Source organism: Lagenorhynchus albirostris, chromosome 14, assembly GCF_949774975.1.
Source record: "Lagenorhynchus albirostris chromosome 14, mLagAlb1.1, whole genome shotgun sequence".
Classification (NCBI taxonomy): Eukaryota; Metazoa; Chordata; class Mammalia; order Artiodactyla; family Delphinidae; genus Lagenorhynchus; species Lagenorhynchus albirostris.
The window spans coordinates 55,559,543-55,586,917 of record NC_083108.1 but is presented as its reverse complement, the minus strand read 5'-3'; the positions used below and the strand labels follow the sequence as shown (position 1 = coordinate 55,586,917).

Sequence of the window (27,375 nt, the reverse complement as noted above, 5' to 3'; positions counted from 1 at the left end):
AGCGGGAGGCGGGAGCTGCAGGCGGGGCGGGTGCCCGCGAGCGGCGCTCGTGCATTCGCTCCACCGCTCCCGAAGTCCCGCCCCCGCCCCGCCCCCCGCTTCTCCCGCGCGCGGGCTCCGCGCGCCCCAAGTCGCGCGCGTGCGCGCGCGTGCGCAGGCCAGGGCCCTCCAGGGGCGGCCCCGTAGACTCCAACGAAAGCGTCGCAAGGTCCCGGATTAACCCTTTCCCTGCTCACCCATTTAGAGGCCCAGTCGGGTTCCGTGCCTGCGCAAGCCGGCGGCGCGCCTTCCCCCTCGCCCGCACCGCGCATGCACGGGAAGGGGGGTGCCGGTGGGGGTGTTCACGGCCGGCTAGACATTCTGTGCTCGTGCAGGAGGAGGGCTCCTACCATCAGGGACGTGCACGATTCCCCACCCCGCCCCCTCCCCAAACTAAAAAAAAAAAAAAAATCCAAAACACACTGCCACCCACCGTGCCCCCGCGCCCCGCGTCCATCCCGTCCCCGGCCTGCGTGCAGTGAGCGCGGGGAACCCACGGCAAGTGTCTGTGGCTGTGCCAGGCTGCAGGTAAGCGCGGGCCGGGGGTGCGGAAGGGGCCCGGGCCGGCCGCGAGGCGGGCGCGGGGGCGCGGGGGAGGCCGGAGGCTGGTGCGGCGGGGCTGCCCGGAAGAAGCGCGTTCTCGCCGCGCTCTGGGGCACCAGTCACCTCCAGGATGTGCGGGCGGCCCCGGCGGCGCGGCGCGAGCGGGGCCGGGCGAGGGGCCTGGGCGCTCCGGGGGCCGCGCAGGCCGGCGAGCGGGCTCGGGCAGCGGCCGGGCGGCGGCAGTGGCGGCCCCGCGCGCGCGCTCGCCGAGCCTCGGCGGCGGAGTTCATGGCCGCCCCCGCTCGCACCGCCGCAGTGCACCGCGGTGGGGGTGGGGACGGCCCGGAACCCGGCGCCGAGCGCGGCCCGCCGGGCGCCGCCCCTCCGCTCAGCGGGCTCCGCCGCGCCGCCCCCAGCCGCCCTCGGAGGAGGGGGCCGGGACCCTGGCGCTCGCACTCCCGGGAGCGCCCGCGGAGCTCGGGAAGCCGGCCGCGCGCCGCCCCCGCCCCCGGCCGCGGGAGGGCGGGGGAGGGCCCGGCGCGAGCCGGCCGGGGAGTGCGCGGGGCGCGAGCTCCGGGCTCGCGGGCGGAGCGGGGCGCGGCGCGGCGCGGGGCTGCGGAGCCGGGCCGCACGCCCGCTCCCGCTCCCCGCCGCCGGGGCCGCCGTGGGTCCTCCCTCCCGCGCTCGGAGCCGCGGCCCCAGCCCGCGCCGAAAAGCCGGATTCTAAAAGGGAAAGCGGCCCTGGCACCTCCCGGCTACCCGGGCGGGAGCTTTTGTTCGGGAAGCAATGCACACGGCTTGATTCCGTCCCCCACCTCCTGGGCAGAAAGACATGGGAGCGAGGCTTGGAGAGGCTCTGGAGGCTCCCTGGGTCCTCCGCTCCGTTCCCTGCTTCCTCCGCATCCCGAAGTTGCCAGCTTTCGACCGGGAAGTGGTGCCGCCGCCATTGTCGCGGCGGCCCCGGGGTCGGGGAGGCGGCCGCCGCCGCCGCTTATGTAAGTTTGGCTTTACAGGAGTTCGCTCCAGCCCTGCGCGGCGGTTTGGAGAAGCGTAATAAAGGGGCAGCTTCGTTCTGGAGGTGTGGTTGGCCTTCATCTTTCCCCCCACCTACAGGGATACTGGCCACGGGTATCTTCCAGTTTGACTCACCTGAACTTAGCATCTCAACAGAAAAAAATGGTCCTTAGAGATCTGGAGAGAGAGTGGGGGCCAAATAACACACTGACGAGAAAAGGAAAAAAAAAAAAATCCAACACACTCCTATGTTGCCATGGGTACTGTACACCACTCCTAGGCCTGGTCCTTGAGCTTTTATCCCACAAGCCCTAGGGAGAGCGACTGGCAACTGTAGGAAGTGACCCGGTAGGAAGGTTTCGCCTGACTGCGTTCCGTTGGGGGTGACTACAGGCTGGGGTGCATCCAGGGAACAGGCAGGGTAGGAAGCATCCTTAGAAATAATTCTGCTCAACCCTCACACTTGGCAGATAAGAAGACAGCCTGCCACTTCAGGCAGCTTAACGGTGTTTTCACTTTTCCGGAGAGGGAACTTTGGAGGGTTTTCGGGACTCTGGTCCTACCACACTCAAGTTTGTGTGGTCACCATTCAGTAGAGGAGACTTTATGTTTTTCAGGATGTTAGGCTGCCGCATGGAGTCCCTCTGGTAAAAGTTAAAACTCGCAAAAATCTAGAATCCTTTGAGCTTCCCTGTAGGGATAGAGGCAAAAACACCTGGATTTCTCAAATGCAAGCTTCAAGACCAGAGCAGCTTGAGTAATGTATGTTACATCACACACAAGTGTGGATAGAAGAAAGCAGCTATTGTTCCCTCTGCTCCGACGTTAAATGATGGGTGTACGTACCTCACTAACTCTGTCTGTATTTATTAAAAGCGTATATACTCTATGTTTATATGAGCCTAGAGAAAAATGTGAAGGCTGTGTATCCAGCAGGAAACGGTAGGGGTAGAGGGCATTTACTGGCTTTTATTCTATCTCTGCCGCCATCAACATCCTTACAAATACGGACACAGGCTTTGTGAGGGGAAATCCCTCAGTGGTTCTCCAACCCATCCTTCCCATTCCCGGCACACACCCCCTCCAGGCTGCAAGTGCTCCAGCCCTTACCTTTTCTCCTTCGTATCTGTTCAGAGCTGGACCTGATGCTGCCAGCCACCCTCCTCTTTGTTCCCAACCTGAAAATAGGTACAGGTGCCAATGGCAAGACAAAAAAGTAAAGTTTCTTTTTAAAAATCAATTCTTGAAAACACTCTTGTTTAGAATTTGGGATGGGGGAAGAGCCTACCTTACTCTTGTATGTCCTTTTCTCTTGTAGGACTGGCGTGCCCCTGATCAGAGTTATTCTGATCCGAAGAATTTGGTGTTTAAAGCATTAAGATAATAGCCTGAGTTGTTCATGGTAACTATGACTTTGGATATTATGTCCTGAAAATATTGTTTGGTGTTGGCTTTAAGATGTCTCTCTCTCGGTTATGTGTTAGCATTCTTTAGGGGACATGTGTATTTTCCTCATATTTATACTTCGTTGAATAAAAGAAAGAAACAGTGTTTTTGAAAAGAAACGCAACAGGACACATTTTAAAAAGATACACGGCAGATGTCTTCCATGCCAGTTCTAGGTTTCTTTTGCTTGTAAAACACTCGCAGCACTTGTCAAGTGCATCCAGCTTGGATGGCAGATAGGTCGGCATCCAGAGGGGCTGAAGCCTCTCGTCACTGTCTTCCCAAATGTCATCTGATTCTCTGAGGGTCTTGTTAAACCTTGACACTTGTTCACAAGTGGCCCGAAACTGGTGTGGAAAAACTAGAAGACAACACTGAATGGAATGTTCTGGCAATGATATCCCTCTCTGGTTCTGCAGCAGCGATTTGTCTCTTCCGTCAAGGAAGCAGAACACTGAGAGCTGCTAGTTATTTCACTGAATCTTCCTCTGTGTGAAATTTTACTGAATCTTCCTCTGCGTGAAATTAGAGTAGACGCAGCAGATGGCACTGGTGGATGCTTGCCGGAGACCTGTTTCTTAAACCTTGAAACTGAGTTATTTGTCATTATTACCCGTAGTTGTCAGGAAGCACAGCTTTGGGGGCTAGAGTGCCTGGATTTGAGCCCCGATACTCCACTAAATAACTAGAATATTGGGCAGGTTCCTCAATTCATCTATAAAGTGGGGGTAGTAATACCTATCTCTCCAGGCCATCTGATCATTGCATTTGTGAAGACATGGAAAGAAAAGCACGTAGCGCAATGCCAGGCAGGTATTACGTGCTCGGTAGAAGTTGCTGTTATTATGAGTAGGCAAATGCGGAGTACAGTGAAGATAAGTAGAAGGAACAGTATGGAAATCCCTAAGTTGGGATCCGTCTTTTCTCCTCATATTCTTGAACCATTCCTGGCATTGACTTTCTGAAATTGTTAGGGACCGGAAATTGATCAGAAAATGAGAATCTCCCTGTATTTTCTGTATGGAAAAGTATTGTGCATAATTACCAAAGTATTTCTTTAAACATTTTTTGTAGGAGTTTTTCATCAGTATGTCTGAAACCATTAAATACAATGACGATGATCATAAAACTCTGTTTCTGAAAACCCTAAACGAGCAGCGCCTGGAAGGAGAATTTTGCGATATCGCGATTGTGGTGGAGGATGTCAAGTTCAGGGCGCACAGGTGTGTCCTTGCCGCCTGCAGTACCTACTTTAAAAAGCTTTTCAAGAAGCTTGAGGTCGATAGCTCTTCAGTAATAGAAATAGATTTTCTCCGTTCTGATATATTTGAAGAGGTCCTGAATTACATGTACACGGCAAAGATTTCTGTGAAAAAAGAAGATGTTAACTTAATGATGTCATCGGGTCAGATTCTCGGTATCCGATTTTTGGATAAACTCTGTTCTCAGAAGCGGGACGTGTCCAGTCCCGATGAAAATAACGGCCAATCCAAAAGCAAGTACTGCCTCAAGATCAATCGCCCCATTGGAGATGCTGCTGACACTCAGGATGATGACGTGGAGGAAATCGGAGACCAAGATGACAGTCCCTCGGATGACACGGTAGAAGGCACCCCCCCAAGTCAGGAGGACGGCAAGTCGCCCACGACGACGCTCAGGGTCCAGGAAGCGATCCTGAAAGAGCTGGGGAGTGAGGAGGTGCGGAAAGTCAATTGCTATGGCCAGGAAGTCGAATCCATGGAGACCCCCGAGTCCAAGGATCTGGGATCCCAGACCCCTCAAGCCTTAACATTTAACGATGGGATGAGTGAAGTGAAGGACGAACAGACGCCAGGCTGGACCACAGCTACCAGCGACATGAAGTTTGAGTACCTGCTGTACGGCCACCACCGGGAGCAGATCGCCTGCCAGGCCTGCGGGAAGACGTTTTCGGACGAGGGCAGGCTGAGAAAGCACGAGAAGCTGCACACGGCCGACCGGCCCTTCGTCTGCGAGATGTGCACCAAGGGCTTCACCACCCAGGCCCACCTGAAGGAGCACCTGAAGATCCACACGGGCTACAAGCCCTACAGCTGCGAGGTGTGCGGCAAGTCGTTCATCCGCGCCCCGGACTTGAAGAAGCACGAGCGGGTCCACAGCAACGAGCGGCCCTTCGCCTGCCACATGTGCGACAAGGCCTTCAAACACAAGTCCCACCTCAAGGACCACGAGCGCAGGCATCGGGGCGAGAAGCCCTTCGTGTGCGGCTCCTGCACCAAGGCCTTCGCCAAGGCGTCGGATCTGAAACGGCACGAGAACAATATGCACAGCGAGCGGAAGCAGGTCACCCCCAGCGCCATGCAGAGCGAGACGGAGCAGCTGCAGGCGGCGGCCATGGCCGCGGAGGCCGAGCAGCAGCTGGAGACCATCGCCTGCAGCTAGAGGAGGGGGACCAGGATGCTCGGGGCAGGGATGCTCCGCCAGCATCCTGCATCCTGACCCACGAACGCCAGCCGCTGCATTTCGGTGGAAACTTGCGGAGCATTGTACTCGCTGGACTTAAGGCAGTGCTTGGTTGGGTGTTTTGAAAACTTTTCAAGGAAATACTGTTCCTTGGTTCTGACCAAACAGTTTCACTGTCCCGTCTGGTGTCTAGTATTAATGTTGCCAGTAAGCACCCGCACCCCCCGCCCCACTTTTTTATGATTTATGATTTTAATTTTGAGAACTCTTGTGTCCAGTTCAGAAGTGAGAGACTTCTGTCCCTTTTTTAAATTCCTCTCTCTGCTTGCTGCACCGGGGAGTGCACTGCACAGAGTGATAAATGAGTGAATCGATTTCCTGATCATCACCGTTCTGTGTGACTTAGGGTTACAACAGCATTTTTAAGAACTTTGGTAAAAGTACCTTGTGTCGACGCAGAAAATACGGGTGGGTGGTTGACCAAGAACCCTGCGTGCGCAGATGTGAAAACAAGTTCTGGGAATGCAAAATGGTCTCAGATTTATATACTTGGTTTGTTAATTTTCTATCACTGTTTTTCATGATTTTTGTGGACAAATAATGGTTGCTTTGCTGAAGTGTTTCTTCATCCCTTTTGACTGCCCATACCTGCCCCGCAAAGGTTTCATCCCACGTCCCGAAGGCATGTTGGTGGTCTGAGGGCTGAGTTTTTTCATTCCTCTTACTTCGGGCATTGCCACTCTGCAGCCGACGGGGTTTGTGGGATGGACCAGTGATGAGAGGGTTAGAAAAAGGAATATAGGAATCTGGCTCTCAGAGACAAGGCTTGCACATTTGCAACAATTCCAAGTTTTTCTAGATCAAAGAAATTCCTGATTGATTTTGAAATTGGATTTTTGTTTAGGATCAAAATTAAGACAAGAACAGGTATGCCTCTTCGGATACATTCGTGTAACTTAAAAGAGTGTCATCAAGCTTTTGGGCTCTCCGTAGCACGTGATTTATCCATTAAGGAGATGCAGTATCCTTCCTTAAATCAATACGTTTAAAATTTTTTAAGTGTGTAAATAGTACAGAAGCGTTGGTCTTATGTATCTCAAGTACAAGTAGACAGCTGCACTTTTTTTGCACATTGGATTAAAGTTACTTCCATAAGCAACAAACATCTGTCTGTTTTTAACCAGTATTAAAGATTGTCAGACCAAATGTTTTTGTTTTTGAAGTATATTTCATCACTGGTTACACTTTTAAGTGGAAGTTGACTGCCTTTTCATAGCTGTAAATGGAATTATAAGTGCTGTTCCAATTCTGGTGTATGAAACTTCTTTTTAAACATTCTTTAGGAATATATTGAAATACCATCAATAGTTTGAATTATGTTCTGTAATAAAGTATTAATTATTTTAGAATGTACCATTTTTGAAAAATATCAATTTTTAAAATTTATTTTTGGTTGCTAGGGGTTTTTTTTAAAGATATATTAAAGTAATTTCATTTCCTAGCTTGTTGCATTAACACCTGTAATTATAATTGTGAGATAAATTTTATTTTTTAAATTGGTGTATATGTTATGCCCAAGATTGTAGGATGAAGATGCTACCTTTTTAAGAAACTTATTTATTGGTAAATGTTTAATTTAGTTTAAAACTAATTTAATTGTTTTTCTTAAAAGTTGATTATTTTCTCCTAAAAGTGGTCCTGTCACTGTATTTATATACTATTAGTAGAAAGGGAACCGATTGCTGTTCCTAGACTGTTTTAACCAAAGCAAAGGAAAAATAATTTAACATCTTGTGGATACCTACTTCAGCAAATCATTTTTGGGGCCTTCGTTTTTGTATATAAAAGAAAATATACTTCTGTCATTCCTGTTTTCATTTTTTCTTAGCAACCTGTCACATACCCAGGTTTCTACTAAAGTGCATTTTCTATACTGTCTTCGTCCTGGTTTTATAGAATTGCAAGTTCACCATGTGGCATTAACCCTCATTGAAACCATCTAAGCATGGTGGTACCCCAAAAAGAAAGCTTAATATTCAGCACTTTATTTGCATCATGTAAATATGTGTCATTTGTCCTATTTTGCATGAGAAATATATTTGTGTTTTAATTTCTGGCACCGGTGCTGGGTTCATCTGTGCATGTGTTCCTTGTGTTCTGGGCAGCAGCAAAGTCATGACATGGCAGCTGTCCTGTCTCCTGGTCGTTAAGCCTGCCTCTCCCCACCCAGCTGGCTTTCGTGTCCCCTGGATGATGAAGCCCTCTTGTCCAGCAGTTCAAGGGTACCTCCCATCACAGCGAGGTAATTCTGAAACATGCTTACACTGAATCTGCCTTGTGAGAGGGAAGGAAATTCCAGTGTCAACGTCACCACTTTTTCATTATACAAAAACCACCTACCTTTTTTCTGTTTGTCCAAAGAGAATGTCTACAAACTTGATTTAGCTTTTGATGCCAACTTGCACAGCATTGGTAGTGATTGAGGAAGGGAATTTTGGGAAGTCTAAAATTTAGGTTATCTGCCTGCTAATTAACTTGTTCACAAATACAGAATTTTTAGACATTACAGAGGTCACCATCAAGTGAGGCTCATACTAACAAATTCCTCCTATTGTGTTGGGGAAAAAAAATTGTGATGAGAGTGAGGCAAGTTGATGCAGTTTCCAATTGAATGGATTGTGTCCTGTAAGGTTATCTGTAACTTGAGTCATTGGGAGCCTGGAATTCATTTTCCGGAGTAATGCTGTTAGTGGTGATTAGTTCCGGGGCAGATGTAAAAGCCCTTTGTGTAAGTGGAATTGAACTAGTCTGATAAGGGTTCTAGTCTGGAGTTCTGAGTTAGGAGTGAAAGAGAAAGGGAGGGAACAACTCTCACATTCCTGTCTTCCCTTTACCTTGAACATCTGCCTGCCTTTCTGCTTTACCCAGCACACCACCCCTACCAAATGTATGGGAGACTAATAAGACGTTCAGCTGGAGGCAAGGTAACCGTTGAAAATCATCACAGTGAGAGACCAGGGCCTAAATGTATCCTGCTTCCTTCTAATACTTCATTGAAAGCTGTAAGCACGTGAGGGATGGGGATTCCCTGCCTATGTAATGAACGCCCACTGCCATCCTGAAACGTCTTAACTGCTCCTTGTGCCTTGCATTCTGTCTCTGTTTTTTGCCTACCCCCTTGTAACTGGGAACTTTCTCCCCCTTGGAACTGTTCAAAATATGTTTAGTCCTGCTTGACAAAGCTTCAGATACGTGAAGACGGTGTGTCCTTAATTCAGTATGTCTCAAGCGTTGTGTGTGAGGCCCTGGGCTGAAGGTGGCGTTTGCTCCTGATTCCTTAAAGGTCGCCATACTGATCGTCTCTCAAGGGCCCTGGATGTGATTTCTCTGGATTGCGACAGATTTCAGCAGTTGTGTGATTCCATGACATCTTCCAGAGATGCTCCCAATTACCCTTCTTCACATAAATCTTTTCAAGATAGCAAGGAGAGAGGGTGGGTTAGTGGAAAGAATTTTGAAGTCAAACTTGAATTGGACCCTGGTTCTGCTTTCCAATTAACGTATAAATTTAGGCAAATTCTTAGCTGCCCCGACCCTTCATTTCATTATTTCTAAAATAGTGAGGGGGATGTCTACTTCATGGCCTGCTGTGAAGATGCGTGGTAACCAGTACACACCTACTACTCTTGAGGTGCACTGTAAATGTTCCCTGCTTCTTAAAGGGCATTCTCAATACAGAAGCAGAAGCAAGATTGAATTTCTCTTGACGTTGACATCTGTCCATCTTTGGCTCCAAGCTGTAGACCTAGACCTCATTCTGTGATATCTACGGAAGCTGTGTTTATCTTAGCATTTCTGTAATCTTCAACCAGTTCACAGCTTTGTCCTCACAAACTCCTGTATTCCTCTTAGAGTTGTCTTTGGTTCTGTAATCCCCCATCCTTTAAGTAGGTCGTGGGAGTGTAGTCAAGTGTAAACGCTGGGTTCTGGGTGGCTCCCTGCTGTTCTTTTGGGAATATGTGTGATGGCAGAGTCAGAATTGCAATTTTGAGAGCTGGCTTTTGAGTTTCATCTCTGAAATCGTGCATTTGGGGAGATATGCTTACATTTGCTTTTCAGAAATTGAGTGTATTTGAGTCTACACCTGACCTTTCCCTTTCTGGTTTGTATGAATTCCAAGATGATCTGTTGTCTTCTCCCCAAAGGGGCTGGATCTACTGCACAAGAATTCTGATCTTCCTTTAGTTCCAGAATACCAGTTTACTGAATCACTTTGCTCTCTTTTGGAGGATATTTCCATCCCTCTTACATGAAAGTACTTTCTATGGCGTAAGATTAAAGTATATCAGTCAACAAATGCTTACTGCATGTCTTGTGTGTGCCAGGCATTGGACTGGATGGCTGGGGATGCGACAGTGAACGCGATTGACACCATTCTCAACCTCATGGAGCTTACGGTCCAGAATGCAGTTAAACGATGACTTTTCCAAGTCTTACAAAATTTTACAAAGATTTAACAAAAGATCATAAATATGAAAAATGCTTTAAAAGCTCTGCTGTGACATGTATTTCAATGCAGTTCATGGAATATACTTTAGAAGGTAATTAAGCATTTTTAGTACATAGTCATGAAATTTAGTCATACCAAAAGAAACATTCTCAGATGACTTTTTGAATGTGTACTGAGAAAATGTATTACAATATTACCATTTTCAATGGTTCTGAACTTCTCTCATTGATACTGGACTTTGGAAACAGGAGTGTAAAATGAGACTGTGGTTTATTTCTTAAAAATAATGGATTCTGGACTTCCCCAGTGGTGCAGTGGTTAAGAATCCGCCTGCCAATGCAGGAGACACGGGTTCGAGCCCTGGTCCAGGAAGATCCCACATGCCGCAGAGCAACTAAGCCCGTGGGCAACAACTACTGAGCCTGCGCTCTAGAGAGCCCGCAAGCCACAGCTACTGAAGCCCACGCACCTAGAGCCCACGCTCTGCCACAAGGGAAGCCACCACAATGAGAAGCCTGTGCACTGCAACGAAGAGTAGCCCCCGCTCACCGCAACTGGAGAAAGCCCGCGTGCAGCAACGAAGACCCAACGCAGCCAAATTTATTTATTTATTTATTAAAAAAAAATAATGGATCCTGTCATCAGGAAAGGATACTGATGGAAATTAGAAGAGTAAAAGCGTGGTAACCTTGGCTTCCTGCAGCTTTGAACAAGGATATTAGTACCTCAGAAAGAGGGACCTCCATGAGCAATTCAAGGTATCCAACTGAGATTCAGCAGGTACTCGTTTGGAGCCCATGGATCAGGGTAGGGTAGCAAGTAAGCTAAGGGAAACCTGAAAAAAAATTTCGTCTCTTAGCTTTAGATCACCATAAGGCGGACTGTCATTTCGAGGGAGTTCTGTGGAAAGCATCCTGTGCTAGTAAACTTATTTGGAATGTGGTTATCTTTTGTTTTCAATCGGAGGGCAGAAGCCTTCTAGATAATTCCTATAAGTGATTCTTGTAGATCATGGCTGTTTCTTTTTATTTGCTTTCACTTGGGTTGAACTTCGGTCACTGGATAGTCAGGAGGGTCAGGAATTTAATAATGAAAACGAGCATATATTGAATGTTTACCAGGTATCAGGCACTATGTATACAGTCTCTTTGTATGCTTTGTGACAACTCTCAGGTTACACATTATTAGGGATGAAGACACCAAGATTCAAAGAAGTTAAAAATGCCTCCAATATCAAGTTGTTATCAGAGCCAGGACACAAGAACAAGCCCGCCCCCAGGGCCTGTGCTCTTAGTCACCGTTTCATATGCCCTCAAACCAGGAAAGGAGCAGCTCTGGCCGTGCACATGTTCTTACCACCTTCAGTCCACTGTTAGGGAGAGCAGCTGGAGGACAGAGGGGGCATTTACACAAATAGCTGCCCCTGAGTTTGTATAATAAATTGGTCCCAATATTTTAATTTCTGTAAGATATTTCCCATCTGAGGGCCCGAATTACTAACCAACATTGTTTTGCCTCTCTTCCGGTCTAGAGGCTGCCCCCAAATAATGTGGAAAACTGCAAATAGAATGTCATGGATGATTGCAAAATAACAAAGCTACCCGTCTGCTTTCTTTACACGTTCCGTCATGCAGTGAGCCAGGGAAGTCCCACCAGACCAGAGGCCATCTACTTTGGTGCCAAAATTAACTCATTGTGTTTATAAAAATGGTTATCTATGTCAGGAGTTCTCCCACCCACCCCCTTCTCTCTGAAAAGTGCTAGAAAACTTGAATTCAGGTTCTACCTCTACTGCTTTCAAGCTGTCACCACCTTGGGCTGGTTATATAATCTCTTGAATTCCTTCAGCCAAAATGCAAACAGTGATTGCCTGCCCAGTTTACCCCACTCTTCTTATTTCAAAAGATAAATTCATTGTTTTGCATAAGTAACAGGTAGGAAATTTAGCTTTAAAATGTTTTTTTAAGATCAGATATAATTGATTTAAAATGTTACCGACCTCAGGATGACTGATAGAGAAGGTTAGAAGGGTAAAAGGGAACTTAATTGCACTTCATTCTTATGCTGTTTACATTTAATTGAATGAAATGTGTGTGTATTAGTACTGGTTTTTCTAATTCTTGGAATATTTTAGCTACTCTTCTGCAATCTTCCAACAAGCTTTCAGCCAGTATGAAACAGAAAGTATTAACCAGATTGGAAGGCTATGGAATCAGTTGATCTGATAAGTGTAGACAAGATTATATTTAATAGGGACTTCCCTGGTGGTCCAGTGGGTAGGAGTCCGTGCTCCCAATGGAGGGGACCCGGGTTCGATCCCTGGTCAGGGAACTAGATCCTGCATGCATGCCACAACTAAGACCCGGTGCAGCCTAAATAAATAAATAAATATTAAAAAAGAAAAAAAAAATGGTGACCTACTTAATTTAAACCAAAAAGTTTATATTTAATAGTCTATAACAAAATGTGACATTGAGAAATGAGGACTGAAAAATGGTAGCAATGAATTAAATTTAGGTGCTATATAATTAATCATTATTTTCCCAAACTCACTTCTGTGAATTATGAGATCATAAGAATTTTCTAACTTTTTTTCCATATAAGTTTAGTGAACATCCATCTCATATAGATGCGAAATTAAAGATGTAGAGAAAAAAAATTTTTTTCCTTGTGATGAGAATTCTCAGGATTTACTCTCCTAAGAACTTTCATATATAACTTGCTGTGGTGTTCATTATATTTGTCATGTTGTACATCACATCCCTAGTACTTATAACTGGAAGTTTGTACATTTCGATCACCTTCATCCAGTTCCCCTCCCCCACCCTGTACCTCTGATAACCACAAATCTAATCTCTTTTTCTATGAGTTTGTTTCTGAAGTATAACTGACATACAACACTGTGTTAGCTCCTGGTGCACAACATAGTGATGTGGTATTTCTAGACATTTCAAGACGATCCTCATGATACGTCTAGTTACCATCTGTCACCATACAAAGATATTAAATAATCATCGACGGTACTCCCCACACTGTGCATTTCATACCTGTGACTCATTTATTTTGTAACTGGAAGTTTGTACCTCTTAATTTCCCTCAACTATTTCTCTCTTCCCCCTTGGCAACCACCTGTTTGTTCTCTGTATCTATGACTCCATCTCTGTTTTGCTGTGTTTGTTCACTTATCTTTTAGATTCCACATACAAGTGAAGTCAGGCATTTTAACAGCCATGAGGTGATATCTCATTGTGGTTTTAATTTGCATTTCCCTAATAAGTAGTGAACTGAGCACCTTTTCATGTGCCTGTTGGCCATTTATATATCTTTGGAAGAATGCCTATTCTGGTCCTTTGACCATTTTTTAATTGGATTATTTGGGGTGTTTTTTCTTTAGGTTTCTAATTTTATTTTTTTTTTAATTGAAGTATAGTTGATTTACAATGCTGTGCCCATCTCTGCTGTATAGCAAAGTGACTCAGTTATATACATATAGACATTCTTTTTTAAAATATTCTTTTCCATTATGGTTTATCACAGGATATTGAATATAGTTCTCTGTGCTATATAGTAGGGCCTTGTTGTTTATCCATTCTGTATATAATAGTTTACATCTGCTAATCCCAAAGTCTATTTGGGGTTTTTTGATTGTATGAATTCTTTATATATTTTGGATATTAACCTCCTATCATATATATGGCTTGCAACTATTTTCTCCCATTCTGTAGGGTTTTTTCACTTTGTTGATGGTTTCTATTGCTGTGCAGAAGCTTTTTAGTTTGATATAGTCCCACTTGTTTATTTTAATTTTGTTGTTTGTGCTTTAGGTGTGGTTTCCAAAAAATCATTACCAAGACCCATGTTAAGGAGCTTTTTTCCTATGTTTTCTTCTGCGAGTTTCACAGTTTCAAGTCTTACATTCAAGTCTTTAATCCATTTTGGGTAAATTTTTGTGGGTGGTGTCAGATAAGGGTCCAGTTTCATTCTTTTACATGTGAATATCCAGTTTTCCCAGCCCATATACTGAAGGCACTGTCTTTCCTCCATTGAGTATTTTGGACTTCCTTGTCAAATATTAGTTAAGTGCACATGCTTGGGTTTATTTCTCGGCTCTTGATTCTATTCCATTGGTCTATTTGTTTTTATGCCAACACCCTGTTGTTTTGATTACTATAGGTTTATAGTATAGTATAGTATAGCTTGAAATCAGGAAGTGTGATGCCTCCTGCTTTGTTCTTTCTCAGGATTTCTTGGGCTATTTGGGTCTTTTGTGGTTCCATATAAATTTTAGGAGTATTTTTTTCTATTTCTGTAAAAAAAAACTGCCATTGGAATCTTAATAGGTATTGCATTGAATCTATAGATGGCTTTAGCTAGTATTGACATTTTAACAATATTAATTCTTCCAATCCGTGAACATGGGATAGCTTTCCATTTACTTGTGTCTTCTTTGATTTCTTTCATCAGTGTCTTATAGTTTTCAGAGTAGAGATCTTTCACCTCCTTGGTTAAATTTATCCCTAGGCATTTTATTGTTTTTGATGCTATTGTAAATGGGGTCAATTTTTAAATATTTTTCATTTCAGATACTTCATTGTTAGTGTATAGAAACACTACTTATTTTTGCATGTTAATTTTGTATCCTGCAACTTTATTGAATTTATTGATTAGATCTAACAGTGTTTTGGTGGAATCTTTAGAGTTTTCTGTACATAAGATCATGTCATCTGTAAATAGAGACAGTTTTGCTTCTTCCTTTCAAATTTTGATGCCTTTTATTTCTTTTTCTTGCCTAATTGCTCTAGCTAGGATTTCCAGCACTATGTTGAATAGGAGTGGTGAGAGTGGGCACCCTCGTCTTGTTCCTGATCTTAGAGGAAAAGCTTTCAAATTTTAATGATTGAGTATGATGTTAGCTGTGGGCTTGTCATATATGGCCTTTATTATGTTGAGATATGTTCCTTCTATGCCTACCTTTAAGTGTTTTTATCATGAACAGATGTTGAATTTTGTCAAATGCTTTTTCTGTGTCTATTGAGATGATCGTCTGATTCGTTTCTTTCATTCGATTAATGTGATGTGTCACATTGATTGATTTGTATATGAGGAACCATTCTTGCATCCCAGGGATAAATCTCACTTGATCACGGTGAACCTTTTTATGTGCTGCTGAATTCAGTTTGCTATTATTTATTTTGTTGAGGATTTTTGCATTTATATTTGTCAGGGATAGTAGTGTCCTTACCTGGCTTGGGTAACAGCATGATGCTGGCCTCATAAAATGAGTTTGGGAGTATTCCATCCTCTTTGATTTTTTTGGAAGAATTTGAGAAAGGTGGTGTTAATTCTTTCTAAATTTTGGTAGTATTCACCAGTGAAACCATCTGATCCTGGGATCTTCTCTTCACTGGGAGATTTTTGATTACTGATTCAATCTCCCAACTAGTAATCGGTTTATTCAGATTTTCTATTTCTTCCTGATTAAGCCTTGGTATTTTGTTTGTTTCTGAGATTTTTCCATTTTTAAATTTCTCCCTACTAGTAATTGATCTAATCAGATTTTCTGTTTCTTCCCGATTCAGCCTTGGTAATTTATATGTTTCTAAGAATGTTTCCATTTTTACAGTTCTTCTGGGTTGTTCAGCTTGTTGGCAAATAGTTGTTTGTAGTAGCTTCTTATGATCCTTTGTATTTCTGTGGTATCAGTTGTAATGTTACCTTTTTTTTCAATTATAATTTTGTTGATTTCAGTCCTCTCTCTTTTTCCCGTAGTTAGTCTAGCTAAGTGTTTGTCAATTTTGTTTATCTTTTCAAAGGACCAACTCTTAGTCTGGTTAATCTTTTCTATTGTTTTTCTGTTCTCTATTTATTTCTGCTCTAATCTCTATTATTTCCTTCATTCGGCTAACTTTGAGCTCAGTTTGTTCTTCTTCTTGTAGTTCCTTAAAGTGTAGAGTTAAGTTGTTTATTTGGGATCTTTCTTGCTTCTTAATGTAGGTGTTTATTGCTATGAACTTCCCTCTTAGACCTGTTTCTACTGCATCCCGTAAGTTCTGGTTTCACGTTCCATTGTGTTTCCGAATTTTCTAGTTTTCCTCTTGTTATTGATTCCTAGTTTCATGCCACTTTGGTCAGAGAAGGTACTTGTTATGATTTCCATCTTTTTGAACTTTCTAAGACTTGTTTTGTAGATTAACATATGATCTACCCTAGAAGATGTTCCATGGGCACTTGAGAAGAATCTGTATTTTGCTGTTGTTGTTTTATATTAAAATGTTCTATATATGACCGTTAGGTTCATTTGGTCTCTAGTGTTGTTCACATCCGTTGTATCCTTATTGATTCTCTATCTGTATAATCTATCCATTGTTGAGAGTGGGGTGTTAAAGTTCCCAACTCTTACTGTATTGCTTTCATTTTTTAAGCGATATGTTAATAATGCACTGAAAACAATTTAACTTTGGAGATAGAGTGGAACTCGACGTATGCTAATTAATATCTGACATCTACAGAAGGCGCTACAGTTTACATTTTTTAAATTAGTTCACAGTATTTTGAGATAGATATTATTGTCATTTTACAGACAAAAATTTTTTAAATGGGCTCAAACCTAGGTTCTTTGATTCTGGTAAGTTAAGATACATTAATATCTGAATTATAAGCAGCCTGAAGTAGAATACTAAGTATGTACATGGTCTGTTTAGTTTATATAAAACTTTTGGGTCTTCTTAAAACTTCCTACTATAAAAGACTAAGATTTGATTTCAGACTCCCAAGTTCCTAAATTTGTTGTTTTTTGTTTTTATTGTGTATGGCTGTCTACTAGTTATCTTCCAGTATCCATTCTACTCTTGTTCTATAGTAACTGAATTTTTAGCTGTGCACTGCACTTATGACCGTAAAATCTCTAAAATTAGTTTTGTGGGGGTTTTTTTGCAACTGAAAAACTTTGAAAATATTTCTGTGAGTGACACCATCCAGTACTGTAATTTGGAGTGTGGGCCCTGTATTTAGACGAGCTGCGTGTGAATTTTGGTTCCACCACTCAGTGGCCTTGGACAAATACTTGAACCTTTCTAGTTTTATGTCTTCTTACCTATAAAAGGGGACACTAATAATATGAGAATTAAGTGAAATAATCTATGGAAGGTTTCTACACATGATGAATGCTGTATTTTATTGTTATTTTCCTATCTATCAATGAAAAGATGGGACTCCTGGCTTTCAGTCTCCTCTCTGCCTTAAATTTGCTATGAGAACTTTGAGTAACTGATTTTATCCTCCCGAGTCCTTGATTTAAAGGAGGGGTTGCATTAGATGATCTTTAAGTTTATTTCAGGTTTCAAGTCTATTGTTCTGTAATTATTTAATTAGTTGGGATAATACCCTTTAGGCATTTTTTGTTTGTTTTATTGAAGTATAGTTGATGTACAGTATTATATGTTATAGGTGTACAATATAGTGATTCACAATTTTTAAAGGTTATGCTCCATTTATAGTTATTACAAAATATTGACTATATTCCCTGTATTGTATAATATGTCACTGTAGCTTATTTTATACCTAATAGTTTGTATATCTTAATTCCCTGCACCTATGTTGCCCCTACCCCTTTCCCTCTCCCCACTGGTAACCACTAATTTGTTCTCTATATCTGTGAATCTGTTTCTTTTTTGTTATATTCACTAGTTTGTTGTATTTTTTAGATTTTACATATAAGTGATATCATACAGTATTTGTTAGTCTCTTTCTGACATTTCACCTAGCATAATACCCTCTAAGTCCATCCATGTTTGTTGCAAATGGCAAAATTTCCTTTTTTTTGTGGCTGAGTAGTATTCCATTTTATATATATATATATATAAAATCTTCTCTATCCAGTCATCTGTTGTTGGACATTTAGTTTGCTTCCATATCTTGCCAATTGTAAGTAACGCTGCTATGAACACTGGGATGCATGAGTCTCTTCAAATTAGTGTTTTGGTTTTTTTTTTGGATATATAACTAGGAGTGGAAATGCTGGGTCATATGGTAGTTCTATTTTTAGTTTTTTGAGGGACCCCCTACACTGTTTTCCACAGTATCTGCACCGATTTACATTCCCATCAACAGTGCACAGGGGTTCCCTTTTCTCCACATCCTCACCAACATTTGTTGTTTGTATTCCTTTTGATGATCCTTTCGGCATTTTTAAGGTAATTACTTGAATTGCCTGCCTTCTAACTCCAAATGGGCACCAAAGGTGATCCCAAGGTCCAAGTTCCTCAATACCTATGAGAGGTAGTAGGAGAGGGGTGTTGGGAAGCTGGTGAACATCACTTAAGTTTGTGCCACTTCAAAATAAAGGGGATATGGCTGATTCCACCCACCCTGTCACAACTCCTAGTAGAATCATTCAAATCACACTTGATGTAATGCCACTAAACCTGGGCTTTCCTTCTCTTATTTTAAGGACATTCTCAGCCTTTGGAGATGCATCTAAAAGAAACATAAATCTTACTGTAAAAAGTATTCCGGGATCCCATGCTGTCTTTTTTTTTTTTTTTTTTTTTGCGGTACGCGGGACTCTCACTGTTGTGGCCTCTCCCATTGCGGAGCACAGGCTCTGGACGTGCAGGCTCAGCGGCCATGGCTCACGGGCCTAGCCGCTCCGCGGCACGTGGGATCTTCCTGGACCGGGGCACGAACCCGTGTCCCCTGCATCGGCAAGTGGACTCTCAACCACTGCGCCACCAGGGAAGCCCACGTGCTGTCTTTTGATTTATTCTCTTGCTTTGGTGGAGGAGCACGTGCTCAGTCTGAGGAGAGAATAGGAGTGAGCTTTGTGAGATCCGTTTTACCTTCACGCGTATTGATGGTTGGGCTGGGGATTGAATTGTAGGTTGGAAAACAATCTGCCAGGAAGTGAAAAATTCATATTTTTGCACAGAGTTTTCTGAGCAAACTTTTTATGACACCTGGCTTGAAAAACTAGCCTGGGAAGCTGAAGGGTAATTGAATAGCCAGAGACCTCCTGGGATTCTTATCTCCCAATGTGTTTATATTTCAAAGGTGTTGAACCACAGATCCCGGAGCCAGTCATTTACATTCCGAAATATTGTTAATAACTAGGGAGCAAAATTTCTCTGCTTCTCTCAGGAGGGCAGGGGCAGTTTGGGGGTCTATATAAACTCCCAGATTCGTCATTTCAGGCAGACCTGTGTGCAGAGTGACACCTGGCTCCCATCATGTCACCTGTAGGGTACTAGGTATAGGGAACTGGTGCTAAGTAATAACAACTTTGATTTCTCCTCTAGAAACCTCACATCTGTTTTCAGGGTAAAAATATGAATAAGTAGATGGTAAAAAACGTATACTCTATCTTACAATTTTGAAGTATCTGGAGAAGTCTAAAGCGGTTCTGATTTCTGATCCTTTATGTGGGGCCCATATATTTTTCTCTCTTTAAAGCTTGAAGAATCTTCTCTTCAGCCCCATGTTCTGAATGAAATAGGATGATGTGTGGGTGTGGGTCTTTGTACTGCAAACTGGTGGGTCCTTTCAATCTGGGAACTATGTCTTTCAGGCCTGGAAAGTTTTCTTATTTCACGTATGATTCCTTATCTTTGTTTTTTCTCTTTGTCCAGTTTTCCTAGACAAGACTTCTAAATTTCTTGTTTATTTCTTATTTTCCATCTCTTTGTCCTCTTCATCTGATTTCTGAGAGATTTCTTTAACGTTATATTTCCAACATTTATACTAAGTTTAAAAGAAAGCTTTTTGTTTGAAATAGTTTTAGATTTACAGAAATGTTGCCAAATGAGTACAGAGTACAGCTCCATATACCCCAGCAAACTCCCCCTAATGTAAATATCTTACTCGACCATAATGTAATAATCAAAACTAAGAAATTAACATTGGAACAATTCTATTAATTACAAACTTAAGTTTGGACTTCACCAGTTTGGGGTTTTTTTCTTCTCACTAATTAATATCCTATTTCTTTTAATGGATCCAGTCCAGGATATCACATTGCAATTATTTGTTATATCTCCTTCATTTTCTCCAATCTGTGATGGTTTCTCATTCTTTCCTTGTCTTTCATGACCTTGATACTTTTGGATAGTACTACTGTGTTATTTTTGTAGAATGTGTCTCTGTTTGAGTCTGTCTGATACTTTCTTATGATTACATTGAGGTTGTGCATTTTTGGCAAGAATACCACAGAAGTGATATGTCTTTCTCTGTGACTCATATCAGGGGGTTCCTGTTGTTGCTGTGTCTTATTTCTGCTGGTGTTCACCTTACTTGAGTAATCTAGTCTTTGCAAGGTTTCTCAACTATAAAGTTACTATTTTGCCCCCCCCCCTTTTTTTTTCAGTTCTTAGTTCACAAGTTTATTATGAAAAACACTGCAGTGCTCTTGTGCAGTAACATCGTCTTACAGGAGGGAGGAAAAAAAACCAGTTCTGTTCAAAACAACTCACCAGGCTCTGACAGTAACAAAGAACAACATGAGGCTGAGATTTGAGAAGGGGAAATAAACTGAGTGCAGACAAATCATACAATTAAATTAAACAGTATCCCTGAAAATAAACAAAATGATTTCAAAACTCACAAGTAGAGGGGAAGCCTTGGTACTTAATTTTAAAAATGTTCATTAAGCTCCAATGATTGTTTGCTGGTATTCTTATCTATAGTCATGCTGAGTAAAGCTATAGCTAAATGGTTATCACAACTCATGAATATTTATTTTATTCTATGAGATATAAGCCAATGCTCTCATTATTTTATTACTCAAATTGTTTCAGCTTTGGCCATTGTCTACCACAATTTTAATTTCCATAAGCTTTGTTTTATTTTTCACTTGCCTCCCACCGGCTCTCTTTTCATAACATTCTGCTCTTGTTTTATGCTTGCAAAATCTTAACTTTTCTGAAGATACTAACGGTAATTTGTTTTTTAATGTTCTCCCTGCATCAATCATCTGTTTCCTCCAGGTTGCTTTTCTCTATTTGTTTGCTTGCCTTGGTTTCTCTCTTTATGTTAGAGACATTCCTCAGAGGACTGGTGATACTTCTTGGTCATCTCATTTCTAAAAGTATGTTACAAAAGCTGATGGGAATCCCTGAGCCCATGGGAGAGGCTTCACTGTGTGGTGACCTGACTGGGATGCTTGTTAATTATCACCTGATGTCAGCATCTTTAGATCCTTCCATTTGAGATGGTCAGACAGACAAAGAATATTTTCAAATCTCCTGTTTGGGAGGAAATTCTGAGAATCTGAAGGAGTAGAAGGCTGAAGAATATCAGTATGTGTGAACTCCCTTTAGTCTCCTTGTTCTCTGAATCCCCACCTTCAGCTGGTGTCCCCAAAATCCAGAGGCTTCTTATTCTACCCCCTCAGGAGCATATTTTTTTAAAAATCTCTTTATTGTCACTTAGTAGCATTTTGGGACGGTAAATTAAGAAAATACATTTGTTCATCTGTCATGTATAGCCAGAAGTCTCAATAACTATTTTAATATGAAACTTCTTAAGGGGGTTATAAGTAGATCTTAATTAGGATTTGGCAGAAATGTGCCGAGGCCTGTCTGTCGGTGGCAGCCTGTGGAGTCAGTCAGTAAATCGGAAGTTCTAACGTCTTTCCTTTAAACCAGGGTAGCATGAGGACAGTCAGGTTATGTACTTTGGTTATAGATCTTTAGTTTGTGAAGTTTGGGGAGAAATCAGCACATAACTATGAGACTCCAATAAGCTATTAAAATGTTAATGACATTTTTCATTCCCAAGTAAAAATATTTTAGTAGGATCTTTCTAAATGAAATATAGAAGATATTTATCCTATTGGTAAAACTGACCCGTGATGATGTTCACAGGCTTCGGTTCTCTCTCTGGGGGGGTTTAAACCCCCATTTGATATTTATTGTGCTTTACGGCAAGCCAGGTCTTGTAGGAGGTGCCAGGGATGCAGTGAGAGTCCTCACAGTCTAGCGGGTGGAGAGAGATCCATAAACAATTACAATCTCATGCAAGGGGAGTGTGGGAGTGGGGTGGGGGTGGGTGGTGCCCTGCAGGGAAAGAGCACTTAATTCAAACTTGGAGTGAGGGAAGGCTCTTGGAGAGAAGCCTTTCCACATACTAACTTCATCATATGTGGTCTCCATATTGATTTCTGGTAGGCATCTCGGACATAACAAATCCAAAACCAGACTCCTGACTTGACCCTCAGATCGGCTCCCCACACGTTCTTTCCTGTCCCACTAAATGGCAACCCCATCCTCGCAGCTGTTGAGGCTATAAAACCTTTTCTTTTGCATCCCACAGCCATTCCACGTGCTAGCCACCAGCATCTCCTACTGGTCCAGCCTTCAAAATGGAGCCAGCATCTGACTGCCCTAGTTCTAAGCTACCGTTATCTCTTGTCAAAATATTGCACAGCCCTCCTGTTTCTGCCCTTGCGCCATTCCACTACAGTCCAGGCTAAACTTAACAGCCAGAAGGATCTTTTATATATTTTTAAAATTTATTTATTTATTTTTTTCCACCTTGTTGGGTCTTCATTGCTGCACAGGGGCTTCCTCTAGTTGTGGCGAGTGGGGACTACTCCTCAGTGCGCAGGCTTCTCAGGGCGGTGGCTTCTCTTGTTGTGGAGCACCGGCTCTAGGCGCGCGGGCTTCAGTGGTTGTGGCACGTGGGCTCAGTAGTTGTGGCTCGTGGGCTCAGTAGTTTTGGCTCGCAGGGTCTAGAGTGCAGACTCAGTAGTTGTGGCGCACAGGCTTAGCTGCCCTGCGGCACGTGGGATCTTCCCGGACCAGGAATCGAACCCGTGTCCCCTGCACTGGCAGGTGGAATCTTAACCACTGCACCACCAGGGAAGTCCCCAGAAGGATCTTTTAAAATAGAAACTCTAATGTCCCTTCCATCACGTTCCTGAGGTCCTTTAGGTCACTACTCAAATGGTACCTTATCAGTGAAGTCTTAACCACTTTATACAGATAGCAACCCCCCTACCTCCACCTAGGCATTCGCTATCCATTGTACTCCTTATCTTACGACATGCTATATCTTACTATTGTAAATTTACTATTTTGTTTATTTTCTGTCTTTCCCCCACTGGAATACAAACTCCATTATAATCAGAATTTGGTCTGTTTTGTCCATTACAGTATATTCCCTAGATAATCCTAGAACTGTGTAAATTTCTCTTGACATTTTTGTGTATGCCCTTCCAGACACTTTTCTATATGTATAAATATATTTAAATAAACATAGAATCGTGTTATACATCCTGTTTTTAACCATGCTTCTTTCATTAAGCAGCATATAAAAACATTTTTCAGTAACAATACTATTCTTGCACAGTATAATTTTTATTTTTGTGTAGCATTCCAGTATTTGGATGTTACCATAGTTTATTTATTCAAGCTTTTATTTTTCCACTTTGGTTTACACTATGTTTAACTTTTTTTGTGTGCCTAAAGCACACCATTCTTACCAAATATTTGTTCACATGTCTGGGCACAGTATGTGTCCCTCAGATGGGTCTTAAGAGGTAGTCTTGTTGGCTCAAGATACATAGAAAATTACAAACTTTGTTACCAGTTGCATCTCGGAAGGGTGATATTATTTATACTTCTACCAGTTTCATACAATTTCTTTTAACACTTACACTAGCAGGTGTAGGAGGTATAGAAATAACTTCAGTTTTTCAAGATAAAACTGAAGAAACAAGTAAGAATTTGATCCTTTTCTTTGAAGATAAAAATCTTCTCTTTTCAGTCTATTGCTTGCCTTATCTGTATGGTATCAGACTCACTCTAAAATTTTGTGAAAGTCACTTAAACGTGGTGGGATAAACTTTTCAGTGGTTTCCTGGAGACAACTTTTATCCTCTAAGAGACTTTCTTGTTTAGAAGGATCCTACTAAAAATATTTTTACTTGGGAATGAAAAATGTCATTAACATTTTACCCATAGTAATTCATATACATAATACTACTGCGTATTTTCTACAAGAAATTTTAAATATTGGCTTTATTTTTATAATAATAAAAAAGTAATGCCCAATATTTTGGGGGAGGTGCCCTGATAAATAAGAAGTAACTGGCCAGTCTCTTGCAGGTTCCACATTTTTTATTTGTGTTTAGGATTGCACAGACACCAGAAAATTCTGCTACTACAATGAATGGAATAATAAGAAAAGGATGAAGGTAGATTTAGTGTGTAAGAGTTGCATTCTTGCAAATGGCACTGAGCAAATAAAAGACTGGTCACTTAATCAAAAACATTGGTAAAGTAACATGTACCTTAAAGATTTATATGTAAACCACTTAAATGTACATTTTTTAACCTGCATTTGATACCGGGTCAAGAGGTTCAGTGATTAGATTGACATATCGTAAATAATTCATAACTGTAATACTGTTTCTTTAAAATAGAGAGAGAACTTAAACCCACTCTGAAACTATGATTATTGCTTACATTTTTGGAATTTTTTTAGCCAATATTTTGTATTTGTCTCACCTATACATAACATAATTCAGCTATTCCATTTTTCGAAGGCATCTAACAGATTTCTTTTTATAGAAGCAAACCTCTTCTCACAATGATTTATCAGTTTGTGAAATATTTAACTGAATTACATATTTAGATTAAACAGTACGACTGGCATAAATATGTCTGGGGATAGAGGAATACAACTCCCAGCAGCATACAATTCAACCGATAGAGGCAGAAATATGTAAATGTTCTAGAAAGTAGCCCACTGGCCATGAGTCTACAGGGCATATAGAGTGCCATTATCATTAGTACCATATTCAGATTGTGAAGGAGTCATTTATTTTCAGCAAGGCACATCCATAATTTAGTTTTAACTCATTCATTTGAATTTTATTGGTTTTGAAATTTGGTTTGTATTTAATTTGTCATTTTAATAGTGTGTAAAATCTACAGAGATTTAACTCACATAAAGATTTATAGTTGGTTTAATTTGTATATGTTAAAGTGACATTCTAGTCATTGAAGCCAGCCTCAGGGATAGGTGAGAATCTTTTTTTCTTTTTAATTTTAAAAAGGTACACGTATAATACTTGAATATGAGAATCACTACCATATTGGCCAGGAAGGAATTAGCAAGAACTGATAGAAAGAGATACACACACACACTTATATTTACTGATCCACTCTAACCCTCCGCCCCCCTACTCTCTTTCTCAAATGAACTGTCAGTCAGTCATTAAACACACACGGGAAGTTCAAGCTCTGAATGTTGGTGGGAAAGTGGATACAAAGTTGAATAAAACTTGGTCCCCTGGTCTCAAGAAGTAAGTCTGGAGTGGGAGGAAAGAGATGTAATGCACTCACTCATTTGGCCACTATTTAACAGGCAAGAAGTTAAGTGTCATGCAAAAAAGTAGAGGTGGCGACTTTGGGACATCCAGAGCCTGGGCTGGCGCTGCTGCCGCTTCGTTTTTGCACAGTGAGTTTCAGCATTAAAAACTGATTTGTACCTTCAAGAATACTTCATTCTGAACTTGCCTCTCTATGGGCTAAGGCCATTATAATGGTGACAACTGTTCAGTTCTCAGTTAAGATTTGTTGTAATTATCACATAAACAAACCATACTGTTTGCAATTACACTCTCACTTCTAGGTCCATGTAAGTTTGTTAAAAGGAAGTGTGTGTGTGTGTGTGTGTGTGTGTGTGTGTGTGTGTGTGTCTGTGTTTAATCCCTTTAAGTATGAAAGCTATACATCTGAGAACCCGAAGCTAATTCACAATTTCGAAATTGGTAGTTTATTAAAAATGAAGATTATGGCTCTCATAGATTTTTACATGTCCAGATGTTCATGTCATAGGTTTTCTACGCTACCATATATTTGTTCTATTCAAGGAAATTATGCATATAAATGAAGTTCTGACCAAGTCTACAATATTAACCCCTCCCAGGGAGGAATCTGGCAAGTACCCATGTATCTACCCAAACCTGGTCGTTTCACAGCAGGACAGGACCTAGGCTGAGAGAGAGATTTGGGAACTGGGCTGGGTAGTCAGATAAACTGAATAATAGGGTCTGGTCTTGAGGACCAACTCACAGAGATGGGCAGTCAGAGGCCTGGTGCCCGGGCTGTTCGGGGGCTCTTGATGTAAGATCTCCTTCAGTCTTGAGTGGGTCAGGGCCAGGCCGACCAGGTTCTAGGAGGAGCCCTGCAGGGGATTTGGGGAGTTTGGGGAGATAGAAGCTGAGACCGAGTTCTGTCTGTTGAGGCCTCCGTCGAAGTAGAAAATCCGTCGGAATCTGACCATTAGTCCTTCACGATGGTCAGATCAGTTTAATGACTTTGCAAGGGGAGGGGAGAGACCCACAAATTATGATCTTTCCATGTTTTTTGTTTGTTTGTTTTGTTTTTTTTGGCCGCACCATGTGGCTTGTGGGATCTTAGTTCCTCGACCAGGGAAACACGGAGTCCTAAGCACTGGACCACCAGGGAAGTCCCTCCGTGTTCTTTTCTTTAAGGCATTATTTACTTTCTGAAGTCTGTACTAATGTTTTCCCTCCTTCCTTCCTTCATTCCTTCCGCCCTCCCCTCCCCTCTTCCCTCCACTCCTCCCTCCCCCTCCCTCCTTCTTGTCTCTTTCTCTCTCCCTCCCTTCCTTTCTTTTTTTCTGTATTAGTGTACTAGGGCTGCCATAACAAAATACCACAAACTGGGTGGCTTAAAAGAACAGAAATCTATGCTCCTGAAGTTCTGGGGGCCTCAGTCAAGGTTTCAGTAGGGCCATGGTCCCTCCGAGGTTCCCAGGTGTCTCTCCCAGCTTCTGGTGGTGGCCAGCAATCCTTGGCATCCTTGACCTGCCCCTGCATTGCTCAACCTCTGCCTCTGTTGCCACATGCCTTTCTTCCCTGCGTGTGTCTATGGCTCTCTGCATCCTCTGCCCTTATAAGGACACCAGTCTTACTGTATTTAGGACCTATCCTAATCCAACATGACCTCAATTTAACTTAACTAATTAAATCTGCAAAGATCCTATTTCTGTATAAGGTCACATCCTGATTTCTTGGGCGGACAAAAATTTGGAGGAGACATTATGCAACCAAGTACAGACCCCTTTCTGTTACCCCTCCCACCCCCCTGTTTTGCTTTTCTTCCTTCCCTTTTAGAACTTTAATCAGTTGCAAGATAAGCAATGAGCTGGTTGTGTTCTTACTTGGTTTTGATGACCTTTTACAAATCACTCCTTGTTATGGTTTTCTTAGCATTCATGAATTATTAGATCATCGATAACTCATAAAGATAAATTATTTATTTTAAACATGCTGATTATTCAAGCTTCATATATTTTCTTGGACGTTTTGCTTGTCTTCTTTAATTATCCTGCTCTTTTAAGAGCTGGCTTGAACT

The 27,375-nt window shown here is 42.1% G+C and overlaps 1 protein-coding gene across 8 annotated transcripts; it reads left to right on the top strand.

Annotated features, from left to right (window-relative positions):
• Positions 1–206: 206 nt before the first annotated feature.
• On the top strand, positions 207–25,482 carry ZBTB14 (zinc finger and BTB domain containing 14). Of its 8 annotated transcripts, none has more exons than XR_009534765.1 (5): positions 207–567; positions 2,915–2,998; positions 7,653–7,786; positions 8,413–8,546; positions 11,526–12,360. XR_009534765.1 is itself a non-coding variant. In XM_060121299.1 (3 exons), the coding sequence occupies exons 2-3, from the start codon at positions 2,996–2,998 to the stop codon at positions 5,461–5,463; spliced, it is 1,350 nt and encodes a 449-aa protein (XP_059977282.1). In that variant the 5' UTR covers positions 210–567; positions 2,915–2,995; the 3' UTR covers positions 5,464–7,601. The 8 variants fall into 8 exon arrangements, 2 of the variants coding, with proteins under 2 accessions (XP_059977282.1, XP_059977281.1); XR_009534762.1 differs by having other exon boundaries at positions 7,650–7,786; XR_009534766.1 differs by lacking the exon at positions 207–567 and adding an exon at positions 1,252–1,577 and having other exon boundaries at positions 7,715–7,786.
• Positions 25,483–27,375: the final 1,893 nt, after the last annotated feature.